General features: G+C 42.1%; 2 protein-coding genes across 2 annotated transcripts in view; one reads left to right on the forward strand and one right to left on the reverse strand.

The window, feature by feature from the left end:
* The window catches only part of CCDC107 (coiled-coil domain containing 107), an 18078-nt gene extending 7211 nt beyond the window's left edge, over nucleotides 1-10867 (reverse strand). The window contains exon 1 of the mRNA XM_017804412.1: nucleotides 10774-10867. The gene's annotated coding sequence lies outside the window, so the exon portion shown is untranslated. The remainder of the gene's footprint in view (nucleotides 1-10773) is intronic.
* Nucleotides 10808-22286, forward strand: GLIPR1 (GLI pathogenesis related 1). The gene is made up of 6 exons (XM_017804411.1): nucleotides 10808-11230; nucleotides 15895-16140; nucleotides 18146-18255; nucleotides 20021-20103; nucleotides 21258-21284; nucleotides 21368-22286. The coding sequence occupies exons 1-6, from the start codon at nucleotides 11051-11053 to the stop codon at nucleotides 21517-21519; spliced, it is 798 nt and encodes a 265-aa protein (XP_017659900.1). The 5' UTR covers nucleotides 10808-11050; the 3' UTR covers nucleotides 21520-22286.
* Nucleotides 22287-22771: the final 485 nt, after the last annotated feature.

Consider the following 22771-nt stretch of genomic DNA (forward strand, 5'->3'; position numbering starts at 1 on the left):
CTGCCGCCTTCCTGCGGCCCAGCCGCTCCCGGCGCCCGGGACAGCCCGCACAGCGACCCCCGGCGGCTCCCCGGGGCGGTCCAGCCGAACATGTCCACGTTCACACAAGGAATTTCTCCTTCGGAACAAGCCGACGTCCAGCAGCAGGACAGCTCCAGAAGAGTCAGGCTCTCCAACTAAAGCAAAGATATGAACTGCAGTATTGAGACTGAGGGGATTTCTGGTGGCGAGGAGGAATCTTTGCTTGTGGTAGCTGAAACAAATTGCTCTAGAAAATTTTTTTGCTGGAAAGGGTTAAACAGAAGTGAAGAAGATGCAGAAAATGCAGATGTTTGACGTTTAGTCCTCTTCGCACCACAAGAGGAACGCGTTGTCAGCAATGGGCAGCCAAAGGATGAGCACCCTGAACACGCTTGGGAACGTGCGTGTACTCGGATACTGATGGCTTTGGTGGGGTTTAAGCTGGATTGGCAGATACGGAGGTATGATTTAAGAAGTGAAGAAGTTCGTGAAAAACACCACACACAGTTTTAATAATCAGGAATAGGAAAAACAGAAAAAAGTTATGACTACAAGTATGCATGTAGAAATATGGTGAGCAAAAACTAAAGGCCTTGGGGAGAAAAGATTATCAGCAGCCAGTGGACTGTAAGATCCACAAAGAAACTAAGAGCAAACTGAAGCACGAACACTTGTAAACATAGGCAATAAACCAAAGCATCTTTTATTAACACATCAAATTAAGTACTTTAATGGTAGAAGAAACTTGCTGAAAAACAGTCATGACTGAAAGACAAACACCAAAAATCATTCACATTCCAGAATCAGAAGCTGCAAAGAAGGAGGAGGCAGCAGAATGAGTTACTACCCAAGTATTGGCATGTTTACCTCATGAAGCATCTTTGTAAAATGTTGTGATGTGTATTTAAGGCTTTATCATAGGAGGACCAAATATTTATTAGTTTCCAGAGGCTCACTTAAAAATACTTCAAATATTTATACAGTCAAATCTATAGTATCTGTGTATTTGTACTTTGAATTAATTTCTATTAATCAAATAGAAATCCTTAATGACCTGTCCAACAACAAAAAAAAAAAACAAAAACAAAAACAAAGTTTCATGTTCAATTAACGTGACAGTAATTCCTTACCTGAAGATAAAAGTGCATTTCAAACATATTTTCAGTTGCTAGCAAGTGCTCGTACGAAGTTAATTTTAAACAGTGAAAGGAGGAAAAACTTGTCCAAGGAAATTAGTTCATATTTTTGTGCTGCAACAGGAAAAGTCAATTAAAATAAAATAGGTACTTGCCTAAACAAGGGAAAGCATTTCCTTATGAAACTGCAGTGTATGTGCTTTACTGCTGACTGGTTTTATCTGATTGTTTAAGACCTGGCTGTAACTTAACATTGCGCAACTATTTCACCTTTCATGTTTTGCAGACTTGGGATGCAGCTTTGGCACATACTGCAAGAGCACAGACAAATAAATGCATTTTTGAACATAACGTACGCTTAAGTAAGAAATATCAATGCCATCCTAATTTCACACCTGTTGGAGAGAATATTTGGGTTAGAAGTCATGAAACATAAAATGTTGCTGATGCCATTAAACTGTGGTATGATGTGGTCAGATTCTAAATTTTCACAGTGCAGAACTGTACTAAGGTGTGTGGTCATTACATTCAGGTAAGAGTTACCTTTGGTAAAATGCTCTGTATAGTGCCTGCCAGATAAATCAGCAGCAGCTGTAAATAATACAGAGTTGCATATGTGATCAGCAGCAAATAACAGCTTACTGTCTTTTGTAAGCTCAAAAAATTACTGTACTGCGTTACCCCTGCACTGGTTCACCTCAGTATCTTGTGTAATAATCTGCTCTTCTTTTCCGCAATAATTGACCTCAATGAAAGCCTCATTCCTCATTTTATTGTATCAGTACTACATGAACTTTATAAAATAATATTTTCCAGTTCTCTAGTCGCCAAGCCACACAGTTCAGAATTCTTTAAGTTTGGAGATGCTGTTGAAAGTAATCAGAGTCATCGCGGAATGTCTGTGGGTATTCCTCAGTAGAAATGTTGGCAGAAGAGAAAATCCAGCCAAAGTAAATTGTATTCTTTACAAATCTCATAATAAAGAAAAAGAAAAAAAAGTTCATCGCCAACAAAATTTATTATTTCTGATTTTTCAGTGGTAATTCTGAGACACTTAATTCTGCTGAGACTTTAAAGCTTTCCTTTGAACAGTTAATATTTAAAATTTAAGTATGCATTCCCGTGCTCAAAAAATAAGCTTTGCAGTAGAATTAGTTTCATCTATGAGCAAACACATAATATTTCACTGATCTAAAACAGATGATAATTTCAATGTCAAGTAGATCTTGTCTAGTAAAAGCAACTCCTAAATTTCTTATCTCAGTGTTCAAAGATGCTTAGACTGCTCTCTTTGTAAATGACAGATGAAAATACTGCACAGTGTACTTAGAGAGAAACTGTTACCAGACACAATGGTAGCTGTGAGATTCTTTTTTAGTAGACTCTGGACTGCGAAATGAAAATACTTAAAGTTACCAGAATCATTTACAGAGCATTTTCTTTGCAGCGCTTTTTATATCTTTTCTAACTTTTTTCTCTGCAAGTGTTTCTCTGCCCCTGGTTCTGCCTGTAACAAACTCAAAAGCAATACTGAAGGGTTTAAGTTTTGCTGTTTATTGGGCAGTTAATCTTTAGAAGACTAGAACTAGACAGTATCTTAGGACAGTATTTCTCTTTTTTTTTCTGTGACACAATAACCTATAAAAAAATTACTTAGCAAGGTATTTTTTAAATTTTAATAATTGCAATTCTACCTTGTCTATATAGAATTCTGGAGGGTTTTGCACATTTCTCTTGGAGTGATGTTCACTTCTAAAGTTTCTTTCCTCTTTTTAATATTGCTTGCTCCTTTCTTGTTATATGTAGTTAAGTCATATCAAAAAGTTCATGCATTTCAGGCAATATTTCAGGGAAAATTACAAAGGAAACTAATCACTGAAAGAACAAGCAGAGTACATGAGTTAAACAATGAAAGTTTAAAAGTACCCATGTCATTAGAATTGATAAAGATCCAGGAGCTATTATGTTCTTGAAGGCTCAGACACAAAATTGAAAATGGGTAACATTTGTGAATCAAACAGATAGGCAGTGTAGACCTGTTAAAAGAACCACAACACTGTCATCTCAAAATGGTGGAAATCTCAAAAATGTATGTGAAGGCCCCTGAAATGCTTAGTCCTTAATCCAGGAGTCAGATAACACCACATGAAACATTGAGATCCTTTCCAAAAAAAAAGGTTATGTTTGAAGAACACAACCGCTTCTTGCAGTTATTATTGAAGAACTGGAACTTCTGGGGATGTTCGAGTCGGTTTGTGCATCTGAGGCCTGTACCCTTTGTATTGGAGAGATACTGAGATATTGAGTAAAGACACTATATCCGTATGTTTTCTACAAGTGGAATGTATTATTATCCAGATCTTCTAGTATACAATTAAACACTTTTTACCTGAATTCAGTACAGTTTGGTTAGTCATGTGCAGAAGGTACAAGAAGAATCTCTCAAGAAAAAGCAGATGCCCAAACTGTACGTAATAATAAACCATCGTCTTCATCTTCTTTTAAGTCTGGCAGATAACACTTGTTAGTCTAAAAATATGCAGTGCCAAAGCTTTCAGACTTGAGTTTATAGGAGTACTCAGCCAGATCACTTCAAAGTTACAGTAAAAGTATCTCCAGTCCAGTCACATACCTCCTCTGTTAAGTGTGAGGCTGTTAACAGCCTCATTATTACAAAATAATGGTAAGATTTTTTAGCTTTTAATAATTACAAAGTAGTTTATTACTAAATAATTTTTGTGGAAATCCAATACCACCACCATCCTTTCACATAATCTGTTTTCTGCCCTGAGGTGACATTGTGTAATAGAAGCAGCAATGCATGTCAGAGTATTAGTTTATTCACAGGTCTGGAAGGCCAAGTGATCTTGCAGCTGCCTAATCCTGTGCACAGAATAAAAAAACCCAGCAGATCCATCCCATTTGTTCAGCTGAACCTAGTATAAGTCAAGGTCAAACATTCTCTCCCCAGCACAAGTAACAATACTCTGTGGGGAAGTTGATGATTTGAGGACAAAACTAAGTGTAATTTTATAGATTCCCAGGCATCTTGGATATCTGTAATAGACTGTAATCCACCAGTTTTTAATCCTCTGTCAGAATAGTATATTAGGGAAAAATTAAGAATCTGACATTTTATTTTTCCAGGCATTTTAAACTGAAAGCAGGTGAGAGGTGAGAAAATGGGATGTAAACATGGGGAATTTTTCAAAATCATGGGGCTGTACAGCTTCCTATCCGTACAGCTTCCTATCCATACGCAGCTCGTTGTGCTAAATTTCACTTGAGATCTATGCAAGGACAAGCGATGCTTGTATTGTCCAGACAAATGTATTGTGATATCCAAATCCCAAAACCTAATTTTCAATATCCACTGCTTAATGCTGGCAAAAGATAATTACTCTCTTTTGGAAAACATCATAGATGCTCAAGGGCAGGCTGGACTTCTGCTTTAATTATAGACAGAATCACTAGATGGAGCCAGAGTCAGCGCTGCAGGAAAGCATTTTATAACCTAGAGTACCCTGGACACGTCAAAATTTCCTACTGCATGAAGATCTCAGTTCATTTTTCAAGCACAAATTTTCAACCACATGTATATGTAACTACAATATCACTGAACTGTTAAATTAATGGTTCAGTTTTAGTGTGATATTTTTTGTGTAAATTGCATGTAGTTGTAATATAGTCATGGGTTTACATTAAGTCTCGCAGCGGTGAGAGTCCTGCACCCTAACCACTAGACCACCAGAGGCCCGGGTTCGATTCCCAGCCCCCCGAGCAGATGGAGCTCGTCAGCCTTGTAAGGCCATCCATCTAAGAGAAGGTCACTCTAAACAAACCTACGTCCTGAGACCCTCACTGCCACTGTCCAAGCTTGCTCGGCCCCGGCAGATGAACCTCAGGATTAAAGGGTGGGCTCAGTTCAGCGCACGCTGTGTCTCACCTAAAAAATCCACTGCGCAGGCTCGAAGGGTTAATGACCTTTCCCAAATCTTCGCTCGCGAAGACTGGCCATTATATTTACATTAAGTCTAGCTGACCAAAGGCTTTAGATTCTCACAGACTGCATGGGTATTATTAGAAAAAAGAGAGAAGAGAGGAAGAGAGGGAAGGGGAGGGGAGGGAGAGGGGGAGGGAGAGAAAACATAATTTCTAGTTTCAAGGTAATTTTCAGTAGGAGAAATGCTCACAAGCAGTTTCTGGTACAGAGAAACAGGTCAAGTGATTAGAGCTCTCTGCGCTGCAAGTGTGATGACCACCTTGGACTGGGGTTGTGACAGGGTGTGTGCTTCACCTCCTGCTTCTCTTTAATTGCCAAGGGAGATGAGTTTGAGGTGCTTCTTAAGGCCTCATGCATGTTTTCATCAAGGACATGACAGGACCAAAAGCACCTTGCACACAGTTTGCTGTGCCCATGGAGGAAGGTAGAGTGGCCAGTCTACTCCCACTGACCACTTTGGCTTGCTCTTTTTGAAGCAGTTTAGAAAATTACGGTGATCTTATTGGAAGAATCTTAAAGCACAGGAAAGTATTGTAAATGAAAAGCAGATGCTAGTATATGTTCAGTTTCCTCTCTGTCCAGCTCTCTTGTGCCTCTGAGGGCTATTCATAAGTAAGGGCTGTGTTAAGCCTGTCCAGCAAGAATAATTGTAGGCAACCTTTTTATTTCTCCTCCAGAGGATCCAAAAACACCAGAAGCCCACACACCCACTTTTTTGCCTCCTATCCTAATGAAATAGGTCAACAAATCATGACAGGACTAAGAGGAGAGTGTGGAGAGTTAGTAATGCATGGACATCCATAAACACATCCACACAGAGAAATATTTAATTGTATGCCTGCTATTAATAGCCTAAATAGGTATAGCTGTGATGGTGGTTGAGGACTACAGCTCCCTCAGCCTATCTGAATTAGGTGTATGGATTGTGACAAGACTCTCTGAAGCAAGTCAAGGGTATTATTTAAGAGGGAAAAGCCATCGTGCAAACAGGGAAGGCAAGACCAGAATGATACTTTCCACAAGTGTTCAGCAGGATAAGGCTTGACCTGCAAAACTGAGCAGGGAATGAGACCCATTAACACATTTTACAATCTATTTGCAAGGAATTTTCTCTGTAAACCTACCTAAAACCATGTTACAAGACCTTAACCTATGCTCTTGCATGTTTGTACAATTTGGTTTCGGTTTGAAATAAAAAAAAACCAACCAGCTCGTAGAACAGTTGGTGAGACAATACAAATTCCAACACATACCATCCTACAGCCCACATCAGTCTTGGAATGTTATACTAGGAATGCTAACTGCTCTCCAGGAGCACAGAAAGCTCCTCTAGTGATTTCAGGCTAGCAGGTAATGGCAAATAGCTGAGGAAGGACAGTATCAACACATACTCAAGCTTGGGATTTCCAAATTGTACTTTTGTTACACATCAAACCAGGTCAGAAGGTCTGTTCTGCAGCAAGCTGCTGTTCAGGAACCTTCTTTTTTCTCCTGCTGGAGCGCAGATTTTCTAATTCTGCTTATTCCTTGAGTAATTTTGACATGGAAGCAATGTCCTGCAACGTAATTTTAACTAGGCTGATATGACTAAGCAATACCATTGGAAAATCAGCCGAACACCAGATTTGTATTTTGTCAAAGCTACAATTTTATGGTTAATGCAGGTTTTAAGAAAGCTGTTCTGCAGCATCAGATAAGACCTACAATCACACGATGGTTTGGCAGTCAACCAGGATGGGGCACACAAAGAAAAGGCAGAAGTATACTTGGAGTGTTGCTCCATGCTAATATGCATGGCAGATGCCTGTTTCATGCTTTACCCTTTGGCAGCCAGCTATGATGTCAGATAGAGCTGTGCTTGATGAAGCAATTTATATTCACTTCCTGCTATTTTGACACTTTCAAGTGCTTCCACACCCAGAGGACAACCTCTGAAAACTGCTTGCTGGTATCATCTCCACCTAAGAGATTCTCCATATAAAAACTAATTAAAAAATTGAAGAATTATGAAAATAACGTTTTTTATTTGCAGCATTGTTTTTATTGGATTTCTTCACTTGCTTTCATGCTTATCTACAATATTCCTTGCCTGACACAGAGGATGCAAAGTTCATTAGAGACTGTGTGAGAGCTCACAACACATTTCAATCTCAAGTGAATCCAGCAGCCATGTTTCACATGATGAGATGGTGCTTGTGATCTGCTTGAAATTACTATAGATTGGGCTGCTGATTTAGCCCATCTTATTCTTCGTTTGCATTGTGGTATTCTTTCCTTTCAGTTAATGATTCCTGTACTATATGTGTTCTTCTTTGCAGGAAATAGAAAAGACATTTTCCCAGTATTGTTCAGTTTTAATAATGTGAAGGGAATTTCTTATTTAGCAAAAGATTGCTACTCTCAACTTCAGCCAGAGCAAAGGGCTGTATTGCAGAAAACAGTGTTCGGTTCAGTTCAGCTTTATCTACCTCTTTGTAAGAGAGATAGTAATCTGTTTTATGTCAGGTCAGGTTTCATACAGGGAAGCTGTTTGGTATTAAAAAGTGCCAGAGCAGCCAATCTGCAGAAGAGGATTTGTTGGAAATCTATCATCTCCTGTTGTTTCTTCCAATCTAGAACGTGTTGAATAAAGGGATTTGCCAAGACATCCATTTAGATACCTGATCTTCATTTGCTGCAGCAGGGTTTGAAGAGTAGGAATAGTAATATCTGGGCTGGAAAGCAGAGCTTCCTGCAAATACAATGGATATCAGAACAAGCTATGGGGTAGGTCTCAGCTTGTTCAGTGGAATACATAAGGTAAAAGGGTGTATAGCTATCTGAGGGATGTAACCCCAGTCAGTTCATGTCATTTCTCCACTCCCTCCAGCAGTGCTGCATAGCTGGAAAGGACCACATGCACAATATGAATCATTTCTATGAATGGAAGTTCACAGTAAAGGGGTAAAATTCAGAGTACCAGTGTTTTAATGTCTTGCCATTTTAAAAACAATGTTTAATTAAAAAAGCTACCACACAAGAACAAACTTACTTGCTTAGACCAAAGATCCAGCACATCTGGAATAACAGCAGAACAAATATAGAGAAACCTCTTGAATCAAAGGTGTTCCATGATAGTTAAAAGCTCTTAATGGATTTTTTTGGACTGCAGTCCAGCTCTAAATATTTTAACAAGTCAGATACAATAGGACATTACGAACTACCACTGAATGATACTCACATTTTCTTCCTCTTCTGATCTCTTTCCAGAAAATACAGACCAGGAGAAGCTGATAAGTATGTATAAAATTGTTCTTAATTGCTTTTCTATAAGTATGTCTAAGTTTGATGGGTCTTAACACCTGTTTCTTCACTGACTTTTAGATTATGCCAACTGGTATCTAGACTGGGATACACAGCCCCAGTTCCAGCCACTGTGGCCCTGCATCCCCAGTCCTCCTGTGCCAAAATACGTTCCACCTGCTGAGCATCCATGTCCCTCTTGCGACCAATACTTAGTGTTTTAATTTTAAGGCCACTGTTTCTAGTACTGAGTGCTAGTGCTGTTCTTTTAGTACAACAGCGATTTCCACACACATTTTTTTATTAGTAATGGTCAATTAAGATACTGATAGCGATCCTACTGCTGTATTACTGTTAGACAATTGCACACATTTAAAAAAACCACTTGGTCATCTCTCCATTATCCCTGTGATGTTTATCCAGCGTAGGAAAGGCTGCTTCCTTACTCAAGGCAAGACATAAGTGGCTATGCATACAGTTAATATTATTAATTTATTGGCAATAGATGCAATATGTTCCCATGTCTGTACGAGCCTCTTAGCTCTGGCTCCAGGCTAGCTCACTGCTAGAGGGACCACATACACTATCTATTACTAAATGTGCTAACAAGCCTCCTGGAAACCTGGCCATCACAAAGACATGTCTGAAGTGGCACACTGTATCCAAAAGAGGTAATAATTCATCTCCATTGACCTTCAGTTATCCCAGACACAATTTTCCCCAGATAACAGAGATTTAACTGTATGTATTACTTTTTATGAACAGAAGAAAAGCTTGTTCTTTACTATATATAGCCTATGTGTGTCAGTGTCCATTAGTTACTCTATTATCAGTTGTACTGTTCTGTTCTTCTCCTCTGAAGAGTTAAGCTTTGTTCTCCATAGCTAGAAGAATACCAGGGGAAGTTGATGGAGCAAGGATTAAGGTGGGGTGTCAATGAGGAGAGCTTAATTTTAGGATGTGAGATGGTGACAAAACCCTGACCTTTCACAAAGGGGAAGATGGGGGGAGCAGGGAGGAAAACAGGAAACAGAAGATGAAATGGGTCCACCTGATTTAGAAATGGAAGATCTCAGCCTCATTTTAAAAGCCCAAACCTTTGATGGATTCAGTTTAAGAGCTATTTAGCCCTCGACCCCTACTGTTCCAATATACATTTGTTAGTAAGGGAAACAAACCTATCTTTCTTTCAATCTTAGAGATAGTAACCAATCTTAGCAATGCATAATTGTGCTATCAATATTTAAAGCTGTTTCTCCTCCTTTATCTTTGTCCTAATGTTTTAAGAACACAGTGACTGAAATTCTAAGCCACATTGCAGCTCTGAACACTCACGGCATTCCACAATAAAAATGAGCCCCAGCTGAGGTTCTTGTTAATATATCCCTTCGGATGTATTAGAATGAAACAACACTGAATGACTGATGTAAAGAAGGGAGGAAAGAAAGAAGGAAAGAGGGAGAAAGGGAGGAGGAAAGAAAGAAGGAAGGGAAAGGAAGGAAAAGAAAGAAAAAGAAGCGGCAGCCTTATTTTAGAACAATTTGGTTGCAATGGAAAGGAGGTAGGTAGCTGTTTGGGTTATCTGTAGAAATAAAACAATATAAAAGTATAAAAACATCACCAAGAAAATATGTAAGAAAAAAAAAGAAAGAAACAGCAACAGCCTTAACAGCATTTATTTTCATCAAAAGCAGAAAATTTAACCAAAACTCTTCTGCAATCCGTAGTTATTGCTATGAAAGGGATGACTGGGGCCAAACAAACCATAACAAGAAAGCCCAAAGGACATGAGAGAAGCTTGCCCGCCACAATTCAAGAAAGAAGAAAACAAGACAGAGGCACGGCTGCCACAGCTTTGATGTGAACTTGTAGCTTAATTTCCTTATTCTCATAGCAACGTTCTCGAAATGATTCGTTTCCTCTGACTAATGCCATATTCAATTACCATGCCTAAGATAAGTCCAGCCCACAAGCCTCCAAAGCAAAACGCTGCTGGTGGAGCTAAAACCACCTCGTACAGCTGCAACACTCTGCCTCAAACCTGGAAGACCAGATGCTGAAACGCATGACTGTAAGGAAAAGGTTAATCACATTTGCAGTATATGCCGTAACAAGCGCTCGGTGGTGGAGCTTGCAGAAGACTTCACGGGCGCCTGTGCCCAAACCGCAAAAAGGAACTTAAGTCTCAGTTCTGGCCCTGCGGGGGCAGGCTCGACACAGATACTCCTCACTGCAACGTTCCATTGCGGTGTGTTATACGGCGAAGTGAATGACTGCACAAGCACAAGAAGTGGGGTCACACACAGGACACTTGGTTTAGGGGATACTTGCCTCGTACGACTCCCAGAGTAGACTCTCGACAACGCCCGAATTGGGACCCGACCGTGTGCACTGCCCAAACCCCCCCTACCCTCGCAGCTCGTGCTACTGAGGCACTGAAACCACGCCTCCCCTCCCCTCCCATGCTAATGAGGGGCTGGATTAAAGATACTTAGGGAGAGGACGGGCTGTAAATTTGCCACCGCTTAGAAGGCCGAGGCGGAGGGGTGGTGCTGGATCCACGGCAGTGACTTACTGCTTGCACCATCTGTCTTCTCCCTCCCTCTCAATGACAAACAGATTTTCTGCTTGTGTTCTGGCTTTACTGCTCTTCTGTCATTTCTCTGACTCCTATGAACCATCGACGTTGCCTGATATTGAAGATCCAAAGTTTATTGAGGAATGTGTGCAAACCCATAACAGATTCCGATCTGGAGTGGATCCACCAGCCAGCAACATGCTCTACATGGTAAGGGGATCTTCATAACTTATGTCCAAGTATGTAGCATTGTGATGGTGTTTATGATTCTCAAAGATTATTTTCTGATCAAATGCAAAAAATAAGAAAATAAAAGGAAAAAAGCCAACCTCCTGGGGACATGAGTGACTACTTTTTAAAGCAAAGGAAAAAAGCTGTAATTATCAGGTGGCTTTATGTGATCGGGTATGTGTATGGTTATGCCATGACTTAAATTCCTCATTTGAAACCCAGGATTTCAGCTCTCCACCTGGCGTTGTTTTGTGCTGTGAAAAGCCTCCTCGTTCTGAGACACCTCACGCAGCTCAACAGCCCCAGGTGTGATTTATGTACAGACCTAAGCACACCCTTTCATGCTTCAGTCGGCAAGGACAGAGACTGTGTTGCCAAACAAGGCTTTCTCTGCAAGGCTCCTACCTGCTGAGCCAACAGAGCTGTTCCTTGGTGCTGGGGCTGCAGGGAAAGCCCAAAAGCAACAGGAGCAAGTGCTAGGGGCATCAGGTTCCAGGCTGCTCTGCCCCCTCCTTGCTCCCTGGACACATAAGGGAGTGATATCTGCAGCTACCATGCGAAAGATAGTGTTTCTTTTTGGGATAAGCTCCACGAATCTCTCAAGTGGACCATAGCCATTATCCTAATTCCAGTCTTTTGTTTTGTTCCTTTTCCATACCATCTCACATGATCACCACCAGAATAGGATGTAACCACAACTGTAATTAACAACACCCCAATTGACATTAAAAAAAAAAAAAAGTTCATTTTCCATTTCTGGTTGTCAAACACTAAAAGACAAGTGCCCACTAGGGAAAGGTAAGTGAGCAGCAGTCAAGCTTGGATTTCACACCTGACAGGAAATAATTTAGTTTCTCTTCTAGATGCATCTTTTACTTCAGCTTTCTTCAGCTGGGCATGCTGAACTTCCAGTACATGTTGCTTCGGACTCTTATTTTCTGCATTTCTTCACTGGCCCTACACCAACAAAATGTTGCTAGGATGTGTTAGAAGAGCAGTATTCATCTTTTTAAATTGGGCTTACTTTCTCCTTTTGAAAAGTAAAGAACTGAAATCTGGGAGGGGGGGGAAAGCAGCCTAAGAAACAAACAAATAAATTACATCTAAACCAAAAACTAAATCATGGTAAGTTTCTTTTAAAACACGGCAAAACCATTAGTCTCTAATATGACCTCTCCCAGGAACAATTTAATGTGAAGAAACCAGTACGAGACATGATAAAATCTATAATGAAAGTAAAAGCATTGGAATAGAAAACAGTGTATTTCTTCACTTTTAGTGGCCTTTAGCACTTCAAAAAGGAGGAAAAGGAGATGGCTCCTTTATGTCACGGGGAACTTCTGTTTGCTGTAGATAACTGCCCACCTAGAAATGTAAAAAGTAAGACCGTGAATTCAGGGCATTTCTATGTTTTGGAAAACTAGTTTTTAAAAGAAAATACAAGACAGAAATTCCTTTAACTGCAAGTAACAAAGCCCAATCATCAATATTTGTAGTACATATATTATAAAATGAGAATGTTGATCTGAAAATTTTTTTACCTGACAAATGTGAGTCCTTTCTCATGTACCCAAAGCACAGCTTAGGTCTGTTCTGAGGCTCCTCAGAATTACTACAAAGAGTCTCACCAGTTTCATCAGGACTTGACGACAGTCTCCTTTGACTTACTGCTGCCTTGCACCACTTATCATATGTTATACATTCAATTTTTCCTCCCTAAATCAGCAAGCAGCTCATTACAAAACCAAAACTGAGAAGCAGTTTGTGAGTGAAAATAATTGTAAGTACCGCTTCCTTAAACAACAGTGAGACATTTTGTGCTGTGCATTTTTCCCCATGCTGTTTAGTCCAATCTTTTTGCATAAGTGCAGTATTATAAGCAAATAAGGAGTATAACTACAGTTAAACTGAAGATCATTCTGAACTATCAGTTTCTGTACACTGCTTTTCAACTTTCAGCCAAGTTAAGCATTCACACAAAAATGGAAAGTATATTTAAACTTATTAACTTACCTTTATATACGTATACCTTTATGGAACTTTAAACTTTTTATAGGATGAAGGGGAAAAGAGATGTGTAGGCTCTTAAAAAACAGAATGTGAAAAAAAAAGACCATGAAGCACTAAGGTGCATCCAACACTATCATACATCTTTCATCATGATCTTGAAAGTTATCATCTAAGGAAACACCAACTGCTCACTTGAAATAAAAGCCCCTGCCCCAAGTTTACTTTTAATATTTGATATACTGATTTCCTAGGCAAATTATTTATGTGTTAGTTTTGTGGTTAGTATTTGGTTTCCATGGCAAGGTTTTGATAGCAAGGAGGCTACAGGGTGGTGTCTGTGAAAAGCTGCCAGAAGCTTCACCCTTGTCCAACAGAGCCAATGCCAGCCAACTCCAAGAGTGACCTGCCACTGGCCAAGGCCAAGCCCATCAGCCACTGTGGTTGTGCCTCTGGGGTAATACATTTAAGAAGGGAAAAAGCTGCTGTGCACAAGCAATTGCAACCAGAGAAGAGAGGAGTGAGAATATGTGAGGAGAACAACAACCCTACAGACACTAAGGTCAGTGGAGAAGGAGGGCAAGGAAATCCTCCAGGTGTGAGAGCAGAGATTCCCCTGCAGTCCATGGTGCAGACCATGGTGAGACAGCTGTGCCCCTGCAGCCCATGGAGGTCCACAGTGGAGCAGAAATCCACCTGCAGCCCCTGGAGGACCCCACACTGGAGCAGGTGGATGTCTGGAGTCAGTGAGCCAGTGGGAAGTCCACCCTAGAACAGGGTCCTTGCAAGACCTGTGGCCCCATGGAGACAAGAGTCCACACTGGAGCAGCTTTGCTGGCAGGACTTGTGACCCCGCAGGGGACTTACACTGGAGCAGTCTGTTTCTGAAGGACTGCAGCCTGTGGGAAGGACCAACACCGGGGCAGTTCATGAAGAATTGCAGCCCATGGGAAGGATTCACATTGGAGAAGTTTGTGGAGAGCTGTTTTCTGTGGGAGAGACCCCATGCTGTAGCAGGGGAAGAGTGTGAGGAGTCCTTCCCCTGAGGAGGGAGTGGGAGAGACAACATGCAACGAGCAGATTGCAATGCCCATTCCCTGTCCCCCTGTGCTGCTGGGGGGGGAGGAGGGAGAGGAAAATCAGAAGTGAAGTGAAGCCTTGGAAGAAGGCAGGGGTAGGGAGAAGGTGTTTCAAGATTTGGTTTTATTTCTCATTACCCTACTCTGATTTGATTTATGATAAGTTCATTTCATTTCTCCAAGTTGGATCTGTTTTGCCCATGGTGGTAACTGGTGAGTGATCTCTCCCTATTCTTACTTTGACCTATGAGCCTTTTGTTGTATTTTCTCTCCCCTGCCCAGCTGAGGAGGGCATTGACAGAGTGACATTGGTGGGCACTTGACATCCAGCCAGGGTCAACCCAATACAGTGGGAAAATACACCCCCCAACAAATGTTAGCCATTGGAAGAAGTGGAAGACATAGGTTACAGAATATTTTCAAATCTCTGTAAATGCATTTTGTTGTGATCTTGTGATTTTTAAATACTGATTGGTAGCACAAACAATACACGTTGTTTCAGACTTATCTGTGGTACAAAGAAAGTTATTTATGTAAAACATAGCCATAAAAATCTAACAACCTACCTTTGTTAGATTTCTACAAAAAAAAAAATCTACTGATTACAAATTTACAGTTTACCTTTTCCCTTGTCATGGCTGCTGATCAATTCAAAACAATTACAATTCCATCATTTGCAGAAGCAAGTGAGATATTTTAAGTAATTCAGAAAAGGACAAATAAAAAGAATGTTATTTAAAAAAAACCTTCAAAATAGTTCAGCAGTGCTGGACAACTTTATTTTTGAAACACAAAGTATATCTAGAACTACAGGCACGCATTTGTGGTACTGTATCTTCCAGGAGGTACAATGCTGTAATCACTTAACCAAGTTGTGTGCACAAGAAAACCCAGCAAGAGCAGACACCACCTCCAGTGCAAACAAAAGACATTTATGTGACTCAATTGCCTAAATAATCACTTTCTGTAGGATTGAATAACAAGTGAATGAGTCATTCCACAAATATGAATTCAGCACTAACATTTGAAGCTGCCAAACACAAAGATGCTAACCAAGGTTGAGTTTAAACTGTCCCCAAAATCCCGGTGTGCTTGTGAAGTGACCTGCAAGCAGTGGCCTTAATACATGAGGCTACAGAAGACTCCTGCCTGATTGGTATGGTAAGCATAACCCTCACTCTCAAGATTTCATATAAATTCACTCTTTAATTTACATTAATGTTCTCTCATGGCTGGCACAGCCCTGAAATGCACATTGTGCCACTGACACTGTATTTGACTGACATACAGCTCTTAGTGTCCAACAAACCAGTCAGCCAAGATTACACACCACCCCAGAAACATCCTCAAGTTTAATGAGTAACTAAGTGCAAATCCAAAATGAACCTAAAAGCCAATTTACCATGTAGCTCTGTAAGTCTCAGCAGAAGCAAAGAACAAATGAACCAAAAGCATGTATGCTACTAAGACATAGCTTTTCCTGAAAGTTGCTCTGAATTACTTCATTGCAGATAAAGTGCTAATATAACAAAGATTTTAAATCTCTTTATTTTGCAGAGTTGGGATCCAGATTTGGCAAAGACTGCGAAAGGTTGGGCAAAAAAATGCTTATTTAAACATAATATATACCTGAAAGAGCCAGGGAAAGTTCACCCCAGATTTCCCCGTGCTGGAGAAAACCTCTGGACTGGCTCACTTCCTGCCTTTACTGTGAAAGGAGCCATCACCTCATGGTACAACGAGGTCAGATTCTACACTTATAACACCAATAAGTGCAGCAGAGTATGCGGCCACTATACACAGGTAGGCATTGCATTTCTCCATCTAAACCATGAACCAGCTTTGCCATTTTGACACAGAAACTCTGCATTTCTGTTCAAGATTCAATGAACTTCTTCAAGCTGTAGTCTTACTTTATGTTTGTGTGCACAAAATGTTCTTATGTTCCCATTTATGAGAGAAGAAGAGTCACTGTATTATTATTTTAAATATGGAAGTTGTTGGGGTTTTTTCAGGAAGAAAACAATACAGCCATCAAGCAGTCAGATTTAGCCAAGCAGTGGCCAAAAAACAGGCAGTGGCTATGGACTTCAGTGCATGGTGGGATGAGGTCCCAGCTCTGGCAGGCAGCCTCCACTTGCCAAGGGCTGGGGAAATACCATCACAGAAAGAGATGTCTGCAGTTCTGCAACTATCATATGCACATTTTTCTCAACCACTATTACCAAAGAAAGAAGGCAGAGTAAGGGAGAGGAGTGCCACTGCATGCAACCCCGCAATCACTACCCACAGCTATGTGAGAGCAGGACAGCAGCAGCTCTAGGGTTAGATTTTCACCTGAGGCTATTTAATATATTCTACAAGGATACACATCTGCATTTAGGACTTGAATAGATGAAGTGAAGCTGGTGGGCTGTCTGAACGATACATGCAGGTACTTGTATGCAGAGAAGATATTTAGATGCAGAACTTGTGAGAGGTGACAGCACATTGCTTTTTGACCTTGCTCACAAGGACATGTCAAGAGTCAGCATCTTGAAACTGCAGTGAAATGCACTTTATCTGGCAGTAAGGCACAGTGTTGTTTGTAAAGGAGCAGTCCAGACAGTTTCATGGGGGAGAATGAAAAAATAAGATTATTCCCACTTGAAGTCAGTGGTGATAGTGACTGTAGCTAGAAGATGTGTGTGTCTACCAGCTTTGGGAGGTATCCTTGGGTCTTTACATTTTAGAGAACTCCTCATTCCTCTTCCTCCTTCCCAGCTATGTAGAAGAGAATTTTCCCTGGGCGCAATTACTGCAGTTACCACAACTACATCTCCAGCATATGCCTCAGCCAGTGGCTGCCTGGGATGGGGAAGGTTGTGTGATTCAGTCCTTCACAGTTCTTGGGGATGCAGTTGTCTATGGCTGGTGTCAGGAGCAGCCTCTGGTCTGCCACTGCACTGAGAACATCCTCAAGAGCCTGAGCATTGTCCCCACCAAAGAGGCACAAGCAGAAAGAGTCTTGCCTCCTCTTCGAGGCAGGGGCACGAATGTGTTTATCTCCTATGCTGTTAGGGTCTTTGACATCGTCAGCTGTTGTATCACCCTCGGGTACCACTGTACCCTTGTCTCCACTCTGCTGCTGTCATGGGATTTATTTTTCCAGAACTGCAGCATTTGACTGTACGCTAATCTTGGAGCTGGATGTAGGATGCTGGATTGCACAAAAGGGCTTCTGATAGACAGAGGATCACTAAATGATGTAATGCCCTTGCCTCTATGTTATCTCAGTCATGGCTGTGATGCTAAAAGGCAGGACTGCAGTCTGGGCACAATCCTTTTCCCTGCTCCTCCTGTAACACCAGTGCCTTCTGGCAATTTGCCTATATGTCCTTGCAGGATTTAGTACAGCAGCAATCAGCCCTCATAGAAGCTGTAGCAGATCATGCAGCCTTTTCTGCACAGGTTCGAACTGTTCTCCCTCGGCAGAAAAGGCAGAAAACTAATGGATTAGCTTGAAGCCAGTGAGGTGAACTTCACCTTCTCCTTTGCAAGAAAGGAAAACAACCTGTTACAGCCAGTTATTCTTGTTTTCAGCATTGTTTTAACAAATATGTGGCAAATTGAGTGTAAAAACAATCAGTCATTTTTCAGAGCAAACCATGGGTTTGAGATCCATCACTGCTGCTTTTCCCCATGAAGCCTGCCCAAGGAGTGCTCCTCAGCCCATTTGGATATTGTAAAGCGGAGGGCAGGTCTTCTCCTAATGCTTCAGATGCTGAATCAAAGCCTTTGTCACCAGTGTACCTGTCTATCTTTGCAGGTTGTTTGGGCTACAAGCTACAAGGTTGGCTGTGCCGTCCACTTCTGTCCCAGGGTGGCATACACCTCCATAACCAACGCTGGACACTTCATCTGCAACTATGGGCCGCCGTAAGGTTTTTCGCTATATTTCACAGGGTCCTACCCCTTCCATCCCACAACATGCAACTTTATTAGATTAGTCTGTCTATTCATGTCTTTCATGGAAAGAAATGGTTCCCAAAATGGAGAGAGCTACACCTCTGTCCAACCATCTTTTTTTTATTTGCTGAATGTATTGAAGCCAGAAAAGCAGTGAAACTGGTAAAAAGGGTAAAATATTAGCTGCTGACATGAAAATACTGAGTGATCATCTGAAAATCAGTCCCTTTCTCCTGAGTCCCAAGATAGCCACAGATGGTTGCCAAGGTGCAAGCCCGAAGTCTGAAGATACTCCCACAAATGCCTGCATAATTAAGCCTCTAGGTTGATGGTTTGATAAATTTTGAAGTTTTCAATGCTTGCAGCTGTGATCTTAGCAACTGTGGGCTGCTCGTGAGGCTTGGGCTGCTCAAAATTTGATCTAGAGGTCCTTCATACACAGTCAGTAGGATATCTAGCTAGGATGGATGTATTTTACCCTTCTCCAGCTAATTAATGCCACCACAGTCTAAATACAGCTTTAAAAGCTTTACATGCATAGAGTGTTGGGCCAAGACCAGGCCAGCCCTTGATCTCAAACTTTGGCATTCTTTTTGCCTTTGCTTCATCCTTGGAAGAATATATACTGCTGACCAGATCCCTTGAAGTGACATAGCAACTGCTTTTCCAGAAGCCCCACACCCAAATGTGTTGTGCAGAGGACCAAAATCAGGCTGGATTGTTTGCCCTGTGTTGAGAGGGACCCCGTGGGGAAGAAGAGTGATGCCCTCACCAGCACCCAGCAAAGCAGGCAGGGTGCTCTCTGGGAAGACAAGGGGCTCTAGAGAAGGCTTTAAAGCTGGGCCCTTCCCTGCTGAGTGAGGACACTGCAAACAGGCCGATATATGCTAGCAAGTGGAGTAATGTCACATCCAGCTCTTGCTTTTGAGAAGCAGCAGCTTCAGTTCTTTCTTTATGTGATCCTGAACTCTTTTCAGCTCTGCCAAGGGCCCAAGCAAGATGCATAAACAATTTCAGTTCCTAAAATGCAACGAAAGCCTCACCTTGCTGAAAGTAATTGAGGTCTTACCATGAAGTTTAGCACTGCTGAGATTGCATGCTTAAAAAATTCTTCTGCATGTGTTTATGGGAAGTTTGAGGCATGCTGTAAATCTTGTTTTGGCCATGCTCCAAGCAAAGTGAAGCATTGAGCTGTGTTTGGTGCAGTATCAGACATATGGGCAAGTAAAATCGAGCCAAGAGACTGGGCAGAGGTTGTTGGTGCCAGTCATGCCAGTGGCAGAGGGAGGGAGCAGGAGGGAGACCCATATCACTCCTGAAGTATTTACAAACAAGTGGAGGAAATCACTACCGATGGCAGATTCTCTGACACCAGAGATTTCCTCTTCAACATTGAATATACACGTACACACACAGTAACTGAAGGTGCTCTTGTTTCTATAGCTAGAGCCAGCTTTGAGACCCCACAGTTTCCAGGCACACTAGTTACCCAAGTTTGAGCCTGCTTAATTCCCAGGCTTGCAATACTGTCTCCAGATTCCTGAGCAACAGGGTGCCCCATTACATTTAACCTCTTCTGCTTCACTGCCTGTCTTAGGCACAGGGCACTCAGACAGGACTGTCCAAAAACCATCACTCTATCAACACAAGTGAAGGAAAAATCAGGTTAAAATCTAATTAGCGGTAGGTTCTGCTCCCAAGGGCTGTTTGAGAGCAGTGTTACTTTGCTTCACAGTGGGAATTACCCAACACAGCCGTACAAGACTGGAGCAGCGTGCAGTGACTGCGGTGGTGAGCAGTGTACCAACCATCTCTGTCGTAAGTAGAGGACAACCAGTCCTTCTCCCTAAGCAGAAAGAGCACACAAAAGATACCGACAGGAAGCAGGCACAGCACCCTCCTGTTCTTAAATATAGACTGAAAAACTGCAGTCAGAAGCCAAGTGGGCAATGATGCTCAGAGAGGAGGGAGGAGGGTGGAAAGAGCCTGTTTTCTACCCTGGGGAGTGACAGGGTGGGGTCTGCTTTCCATGTGCTATAGGCTATAATACAGAAGATATGGGGACTGCAGTTTAAGGTGTTATCACCTCCACTCGCACCAAAGTTACTGCTTGCAGAACTAGGAAGCAGATAATGGGACACGTGTCCTATCCTGGGGGCTCTGGGTTATTATCTGATGCATGAGCTGTGGCTTGAGCTGGTGCAGGTCCAAGCAAGCCTTTCCCCTGCCATGCTGATGCAGGTGGGGAGAGCATCCACAGCACTGCCAAAGCTGCTCACTCCAGTGAACATCAACCAGGCCATCTACTTTCCCCTAAGCACCGGGACAGAACAAGGCTGACATGCAAGACCCCTTCATGGGGATGTGATGCTCAGCCTGAGTCTGACAGCCTACCTGATTCAGCTGCACTTGGCTTTTTAACGGCTGCATGGTGTCAGGTGGGAAGGAGACCACCTGAAATTCCTGTAAGGAAAAGGCACTGTTCTATGGACATCCACTTGGGGGTTGCTGAGAGTATGGTCATGCTTTTCCCCAGCACTCGATCTTTGATGAACTAAAGGAGTGGGAAGGTGGTGTTAAAACACCAGCACCGCAGGAACATGAGGGAGTCCCGGATTCACAGGGCTGTTTAATGTTAGCTGTGGGGTGAGGATCTTAAACGTAAAGTACGGGGCAGAAGCGAAAGTAATCTTGGGAAGCACACCTAGGAGAGTGAGTTGTCTCTGCATCAACCACTGGTAGGAGGAGAAGTCAAGACAGTGTGATCAAGCACTCCTCAGCAAAGTCTCTGTAGGGACTCTCCAGAGAGTCACTGCAGGGCTCTCCCAGAGTCAGTGGGTCTTTGCTTCTTCCTGGAAAGCAATGCATCTCCCATACCTGTATTTGTGAGGCTCACGCTTCATTCCCTTTTGGTTAGTCAAATAGTTTCTAACTTAAAAGTCTGCTTACATTCACTTGTTTTCTCTCTCCAGGAAATGCAGAGCGCGACAAAGTCATTGGTAAGTACTGCTAGAATTACTGCTTCCATTTGTTGCCATTGGTGCAGTAATACTTGAAAACAAGTGAATTGTATTGTTCACAGGTGATCCCACGTGGCGTCCAGACTGGGACAGACCTGCATGTGACGAGTTCTGCATCTCTGTTATTGCTCTAAGGTCAATACTCCTTATACTGACAATTCTGGCCACCTGGCTCATACCCAAATACTGGTCTCTAGCACCTGGTAGTGGGTGACACACATGTAGAAGATCACACGAGCGCTTGGCTTGGCTCAACTTATCCCTTCCCTTCACATAAGTTACTGGTAGCATAAAGATTGGTAGAGACACTGTTTGCATCCATGACTGATTTAGAAATACACCAATACCATCTTCGTTGCAGGCAGCAGCTACGAGAGCTGATAAACAGCTTTCTCATTGCTCAGAACCAGTTAAAAAGTTAAAATGGCTTTAGATGTTAAAATGGCTTTAAAAGTTAAAAAGTTAAAAGTTTTTTGAAGTGGAGCAGTGTGTGTGGGATCTGCTGGGTAAGGGAGCATGCTGTCCGGGCAGCACACTAAGGTCCAGGCAGCTGCCCAACACACTTTCTTTAGGAAGGGCTGGAGGGTGTCTAGCCCAGGAGCCTGCCCCCAACCCCCAGCCAAGGTCCAGGGAGAGCACTCGCCTCTCTCATTCCTATTGCACTCTTTCCTTGGATGCTCCTACAGCAAGGTGCAGAGTATCCTGTATCATTTAAATCTTTTTTTAAAGAATTTTTGGATCCCTGTGAGCTCTGGCATTTGTATCCTGTGGCAGGCAGTGTGTTTCCCAGTCTCTCAGTGCACTTGAGCCACTGGTACTTCTCTTTGCTTAGAATTAGTTTTTAAACACACGTCATCTATGCCAAGACAGTTTCAGCTGTGTTTACGTGTTTATGTATCACTGCAATCTTACCTGGTTGTTTTTTTTTCTGAGCTTAAGGGTTTTAGTGCTGTTTCAAACAATAAATTGTTATTTCCTGCTTCCCGTGTATGGCAATTGCGTATTTGCAACATGAGCTAAAGTTTAACTGCTGGTGCACAAAATAACACCACAATCATCTCCAGCTTACACAACACTGAGAAACAAAATGCTGGGAAAGATAGAACTCCAGATAAAATCACACTGTACCCATAGTTAAGACTTTGGTTCAACAGCTACTAAAGAATGAGTCTCCTGGAACTTGCACATCTGAAGCAGGCACAAAGCTGTGGAAACAACTGCTATGTTCAGCTGGGTGTGACCTCTGCCACCTGCAGTTGCTCGGCTCAAGCAAAGCCTTGAAGGAGCAGAGCTGCACAAACTCACAGCTAGACTGCAGTGATTTGTATCTATACATTTGGAAGCCTCTGCACCATGTCCCTCTGCAGGGCACTGTCTCACAGTGCTGTAAAGGAAGTTCCCTTTCACCTCTTTATTTCTGGGATACTGTCACCACAGTACCTTTCAGTGTTTCTGCATACCTCATC

This window comes from Lepidothrix coronata, unplaced genomic scaffold, assembly GCF_001604755.1.
Source record: "Lepidothrix coronata isolate B3197 unplaced genomic scaffold, Lepidothrix_coronata-1.0 Scaffold9, whole genome shotgun sequence".
NCBI classification, from domain to species: Eukaryota; Metazoa; Chordata; class Aves; order Passeriformes; family Pipridae; genus Lepidothrix; species Lepidothrix coronata.

What these genes read in the sequence shown, in the direction of transcription:
- GLIPR1 (XM_017804411.1), top strand. Translation starts at nt 11,051, where the DNA reads ATGACAAACAGATTTTCTGCTTGTGTTCTGGCTTTACTGCTCTTCTGT. An exon ending in TATGCGGCCACTATACACAG is followed by an intron (nt 16,141 to 18,145) that starts GTAGGCATTGCA and finishes CTATCTTTGCAG; the next exon opens with GTTGTTTGGGCTACAAGCTA. An exon ending in GTGTACCAACCATCTCTGTC is followed by an intron (nt 20,104 to 21,257) that starts GTAAGTAGAGGA and finishes TTCTCTCTCCAG; the next exon opens with GAAATGCAGAGCGCGACAAA.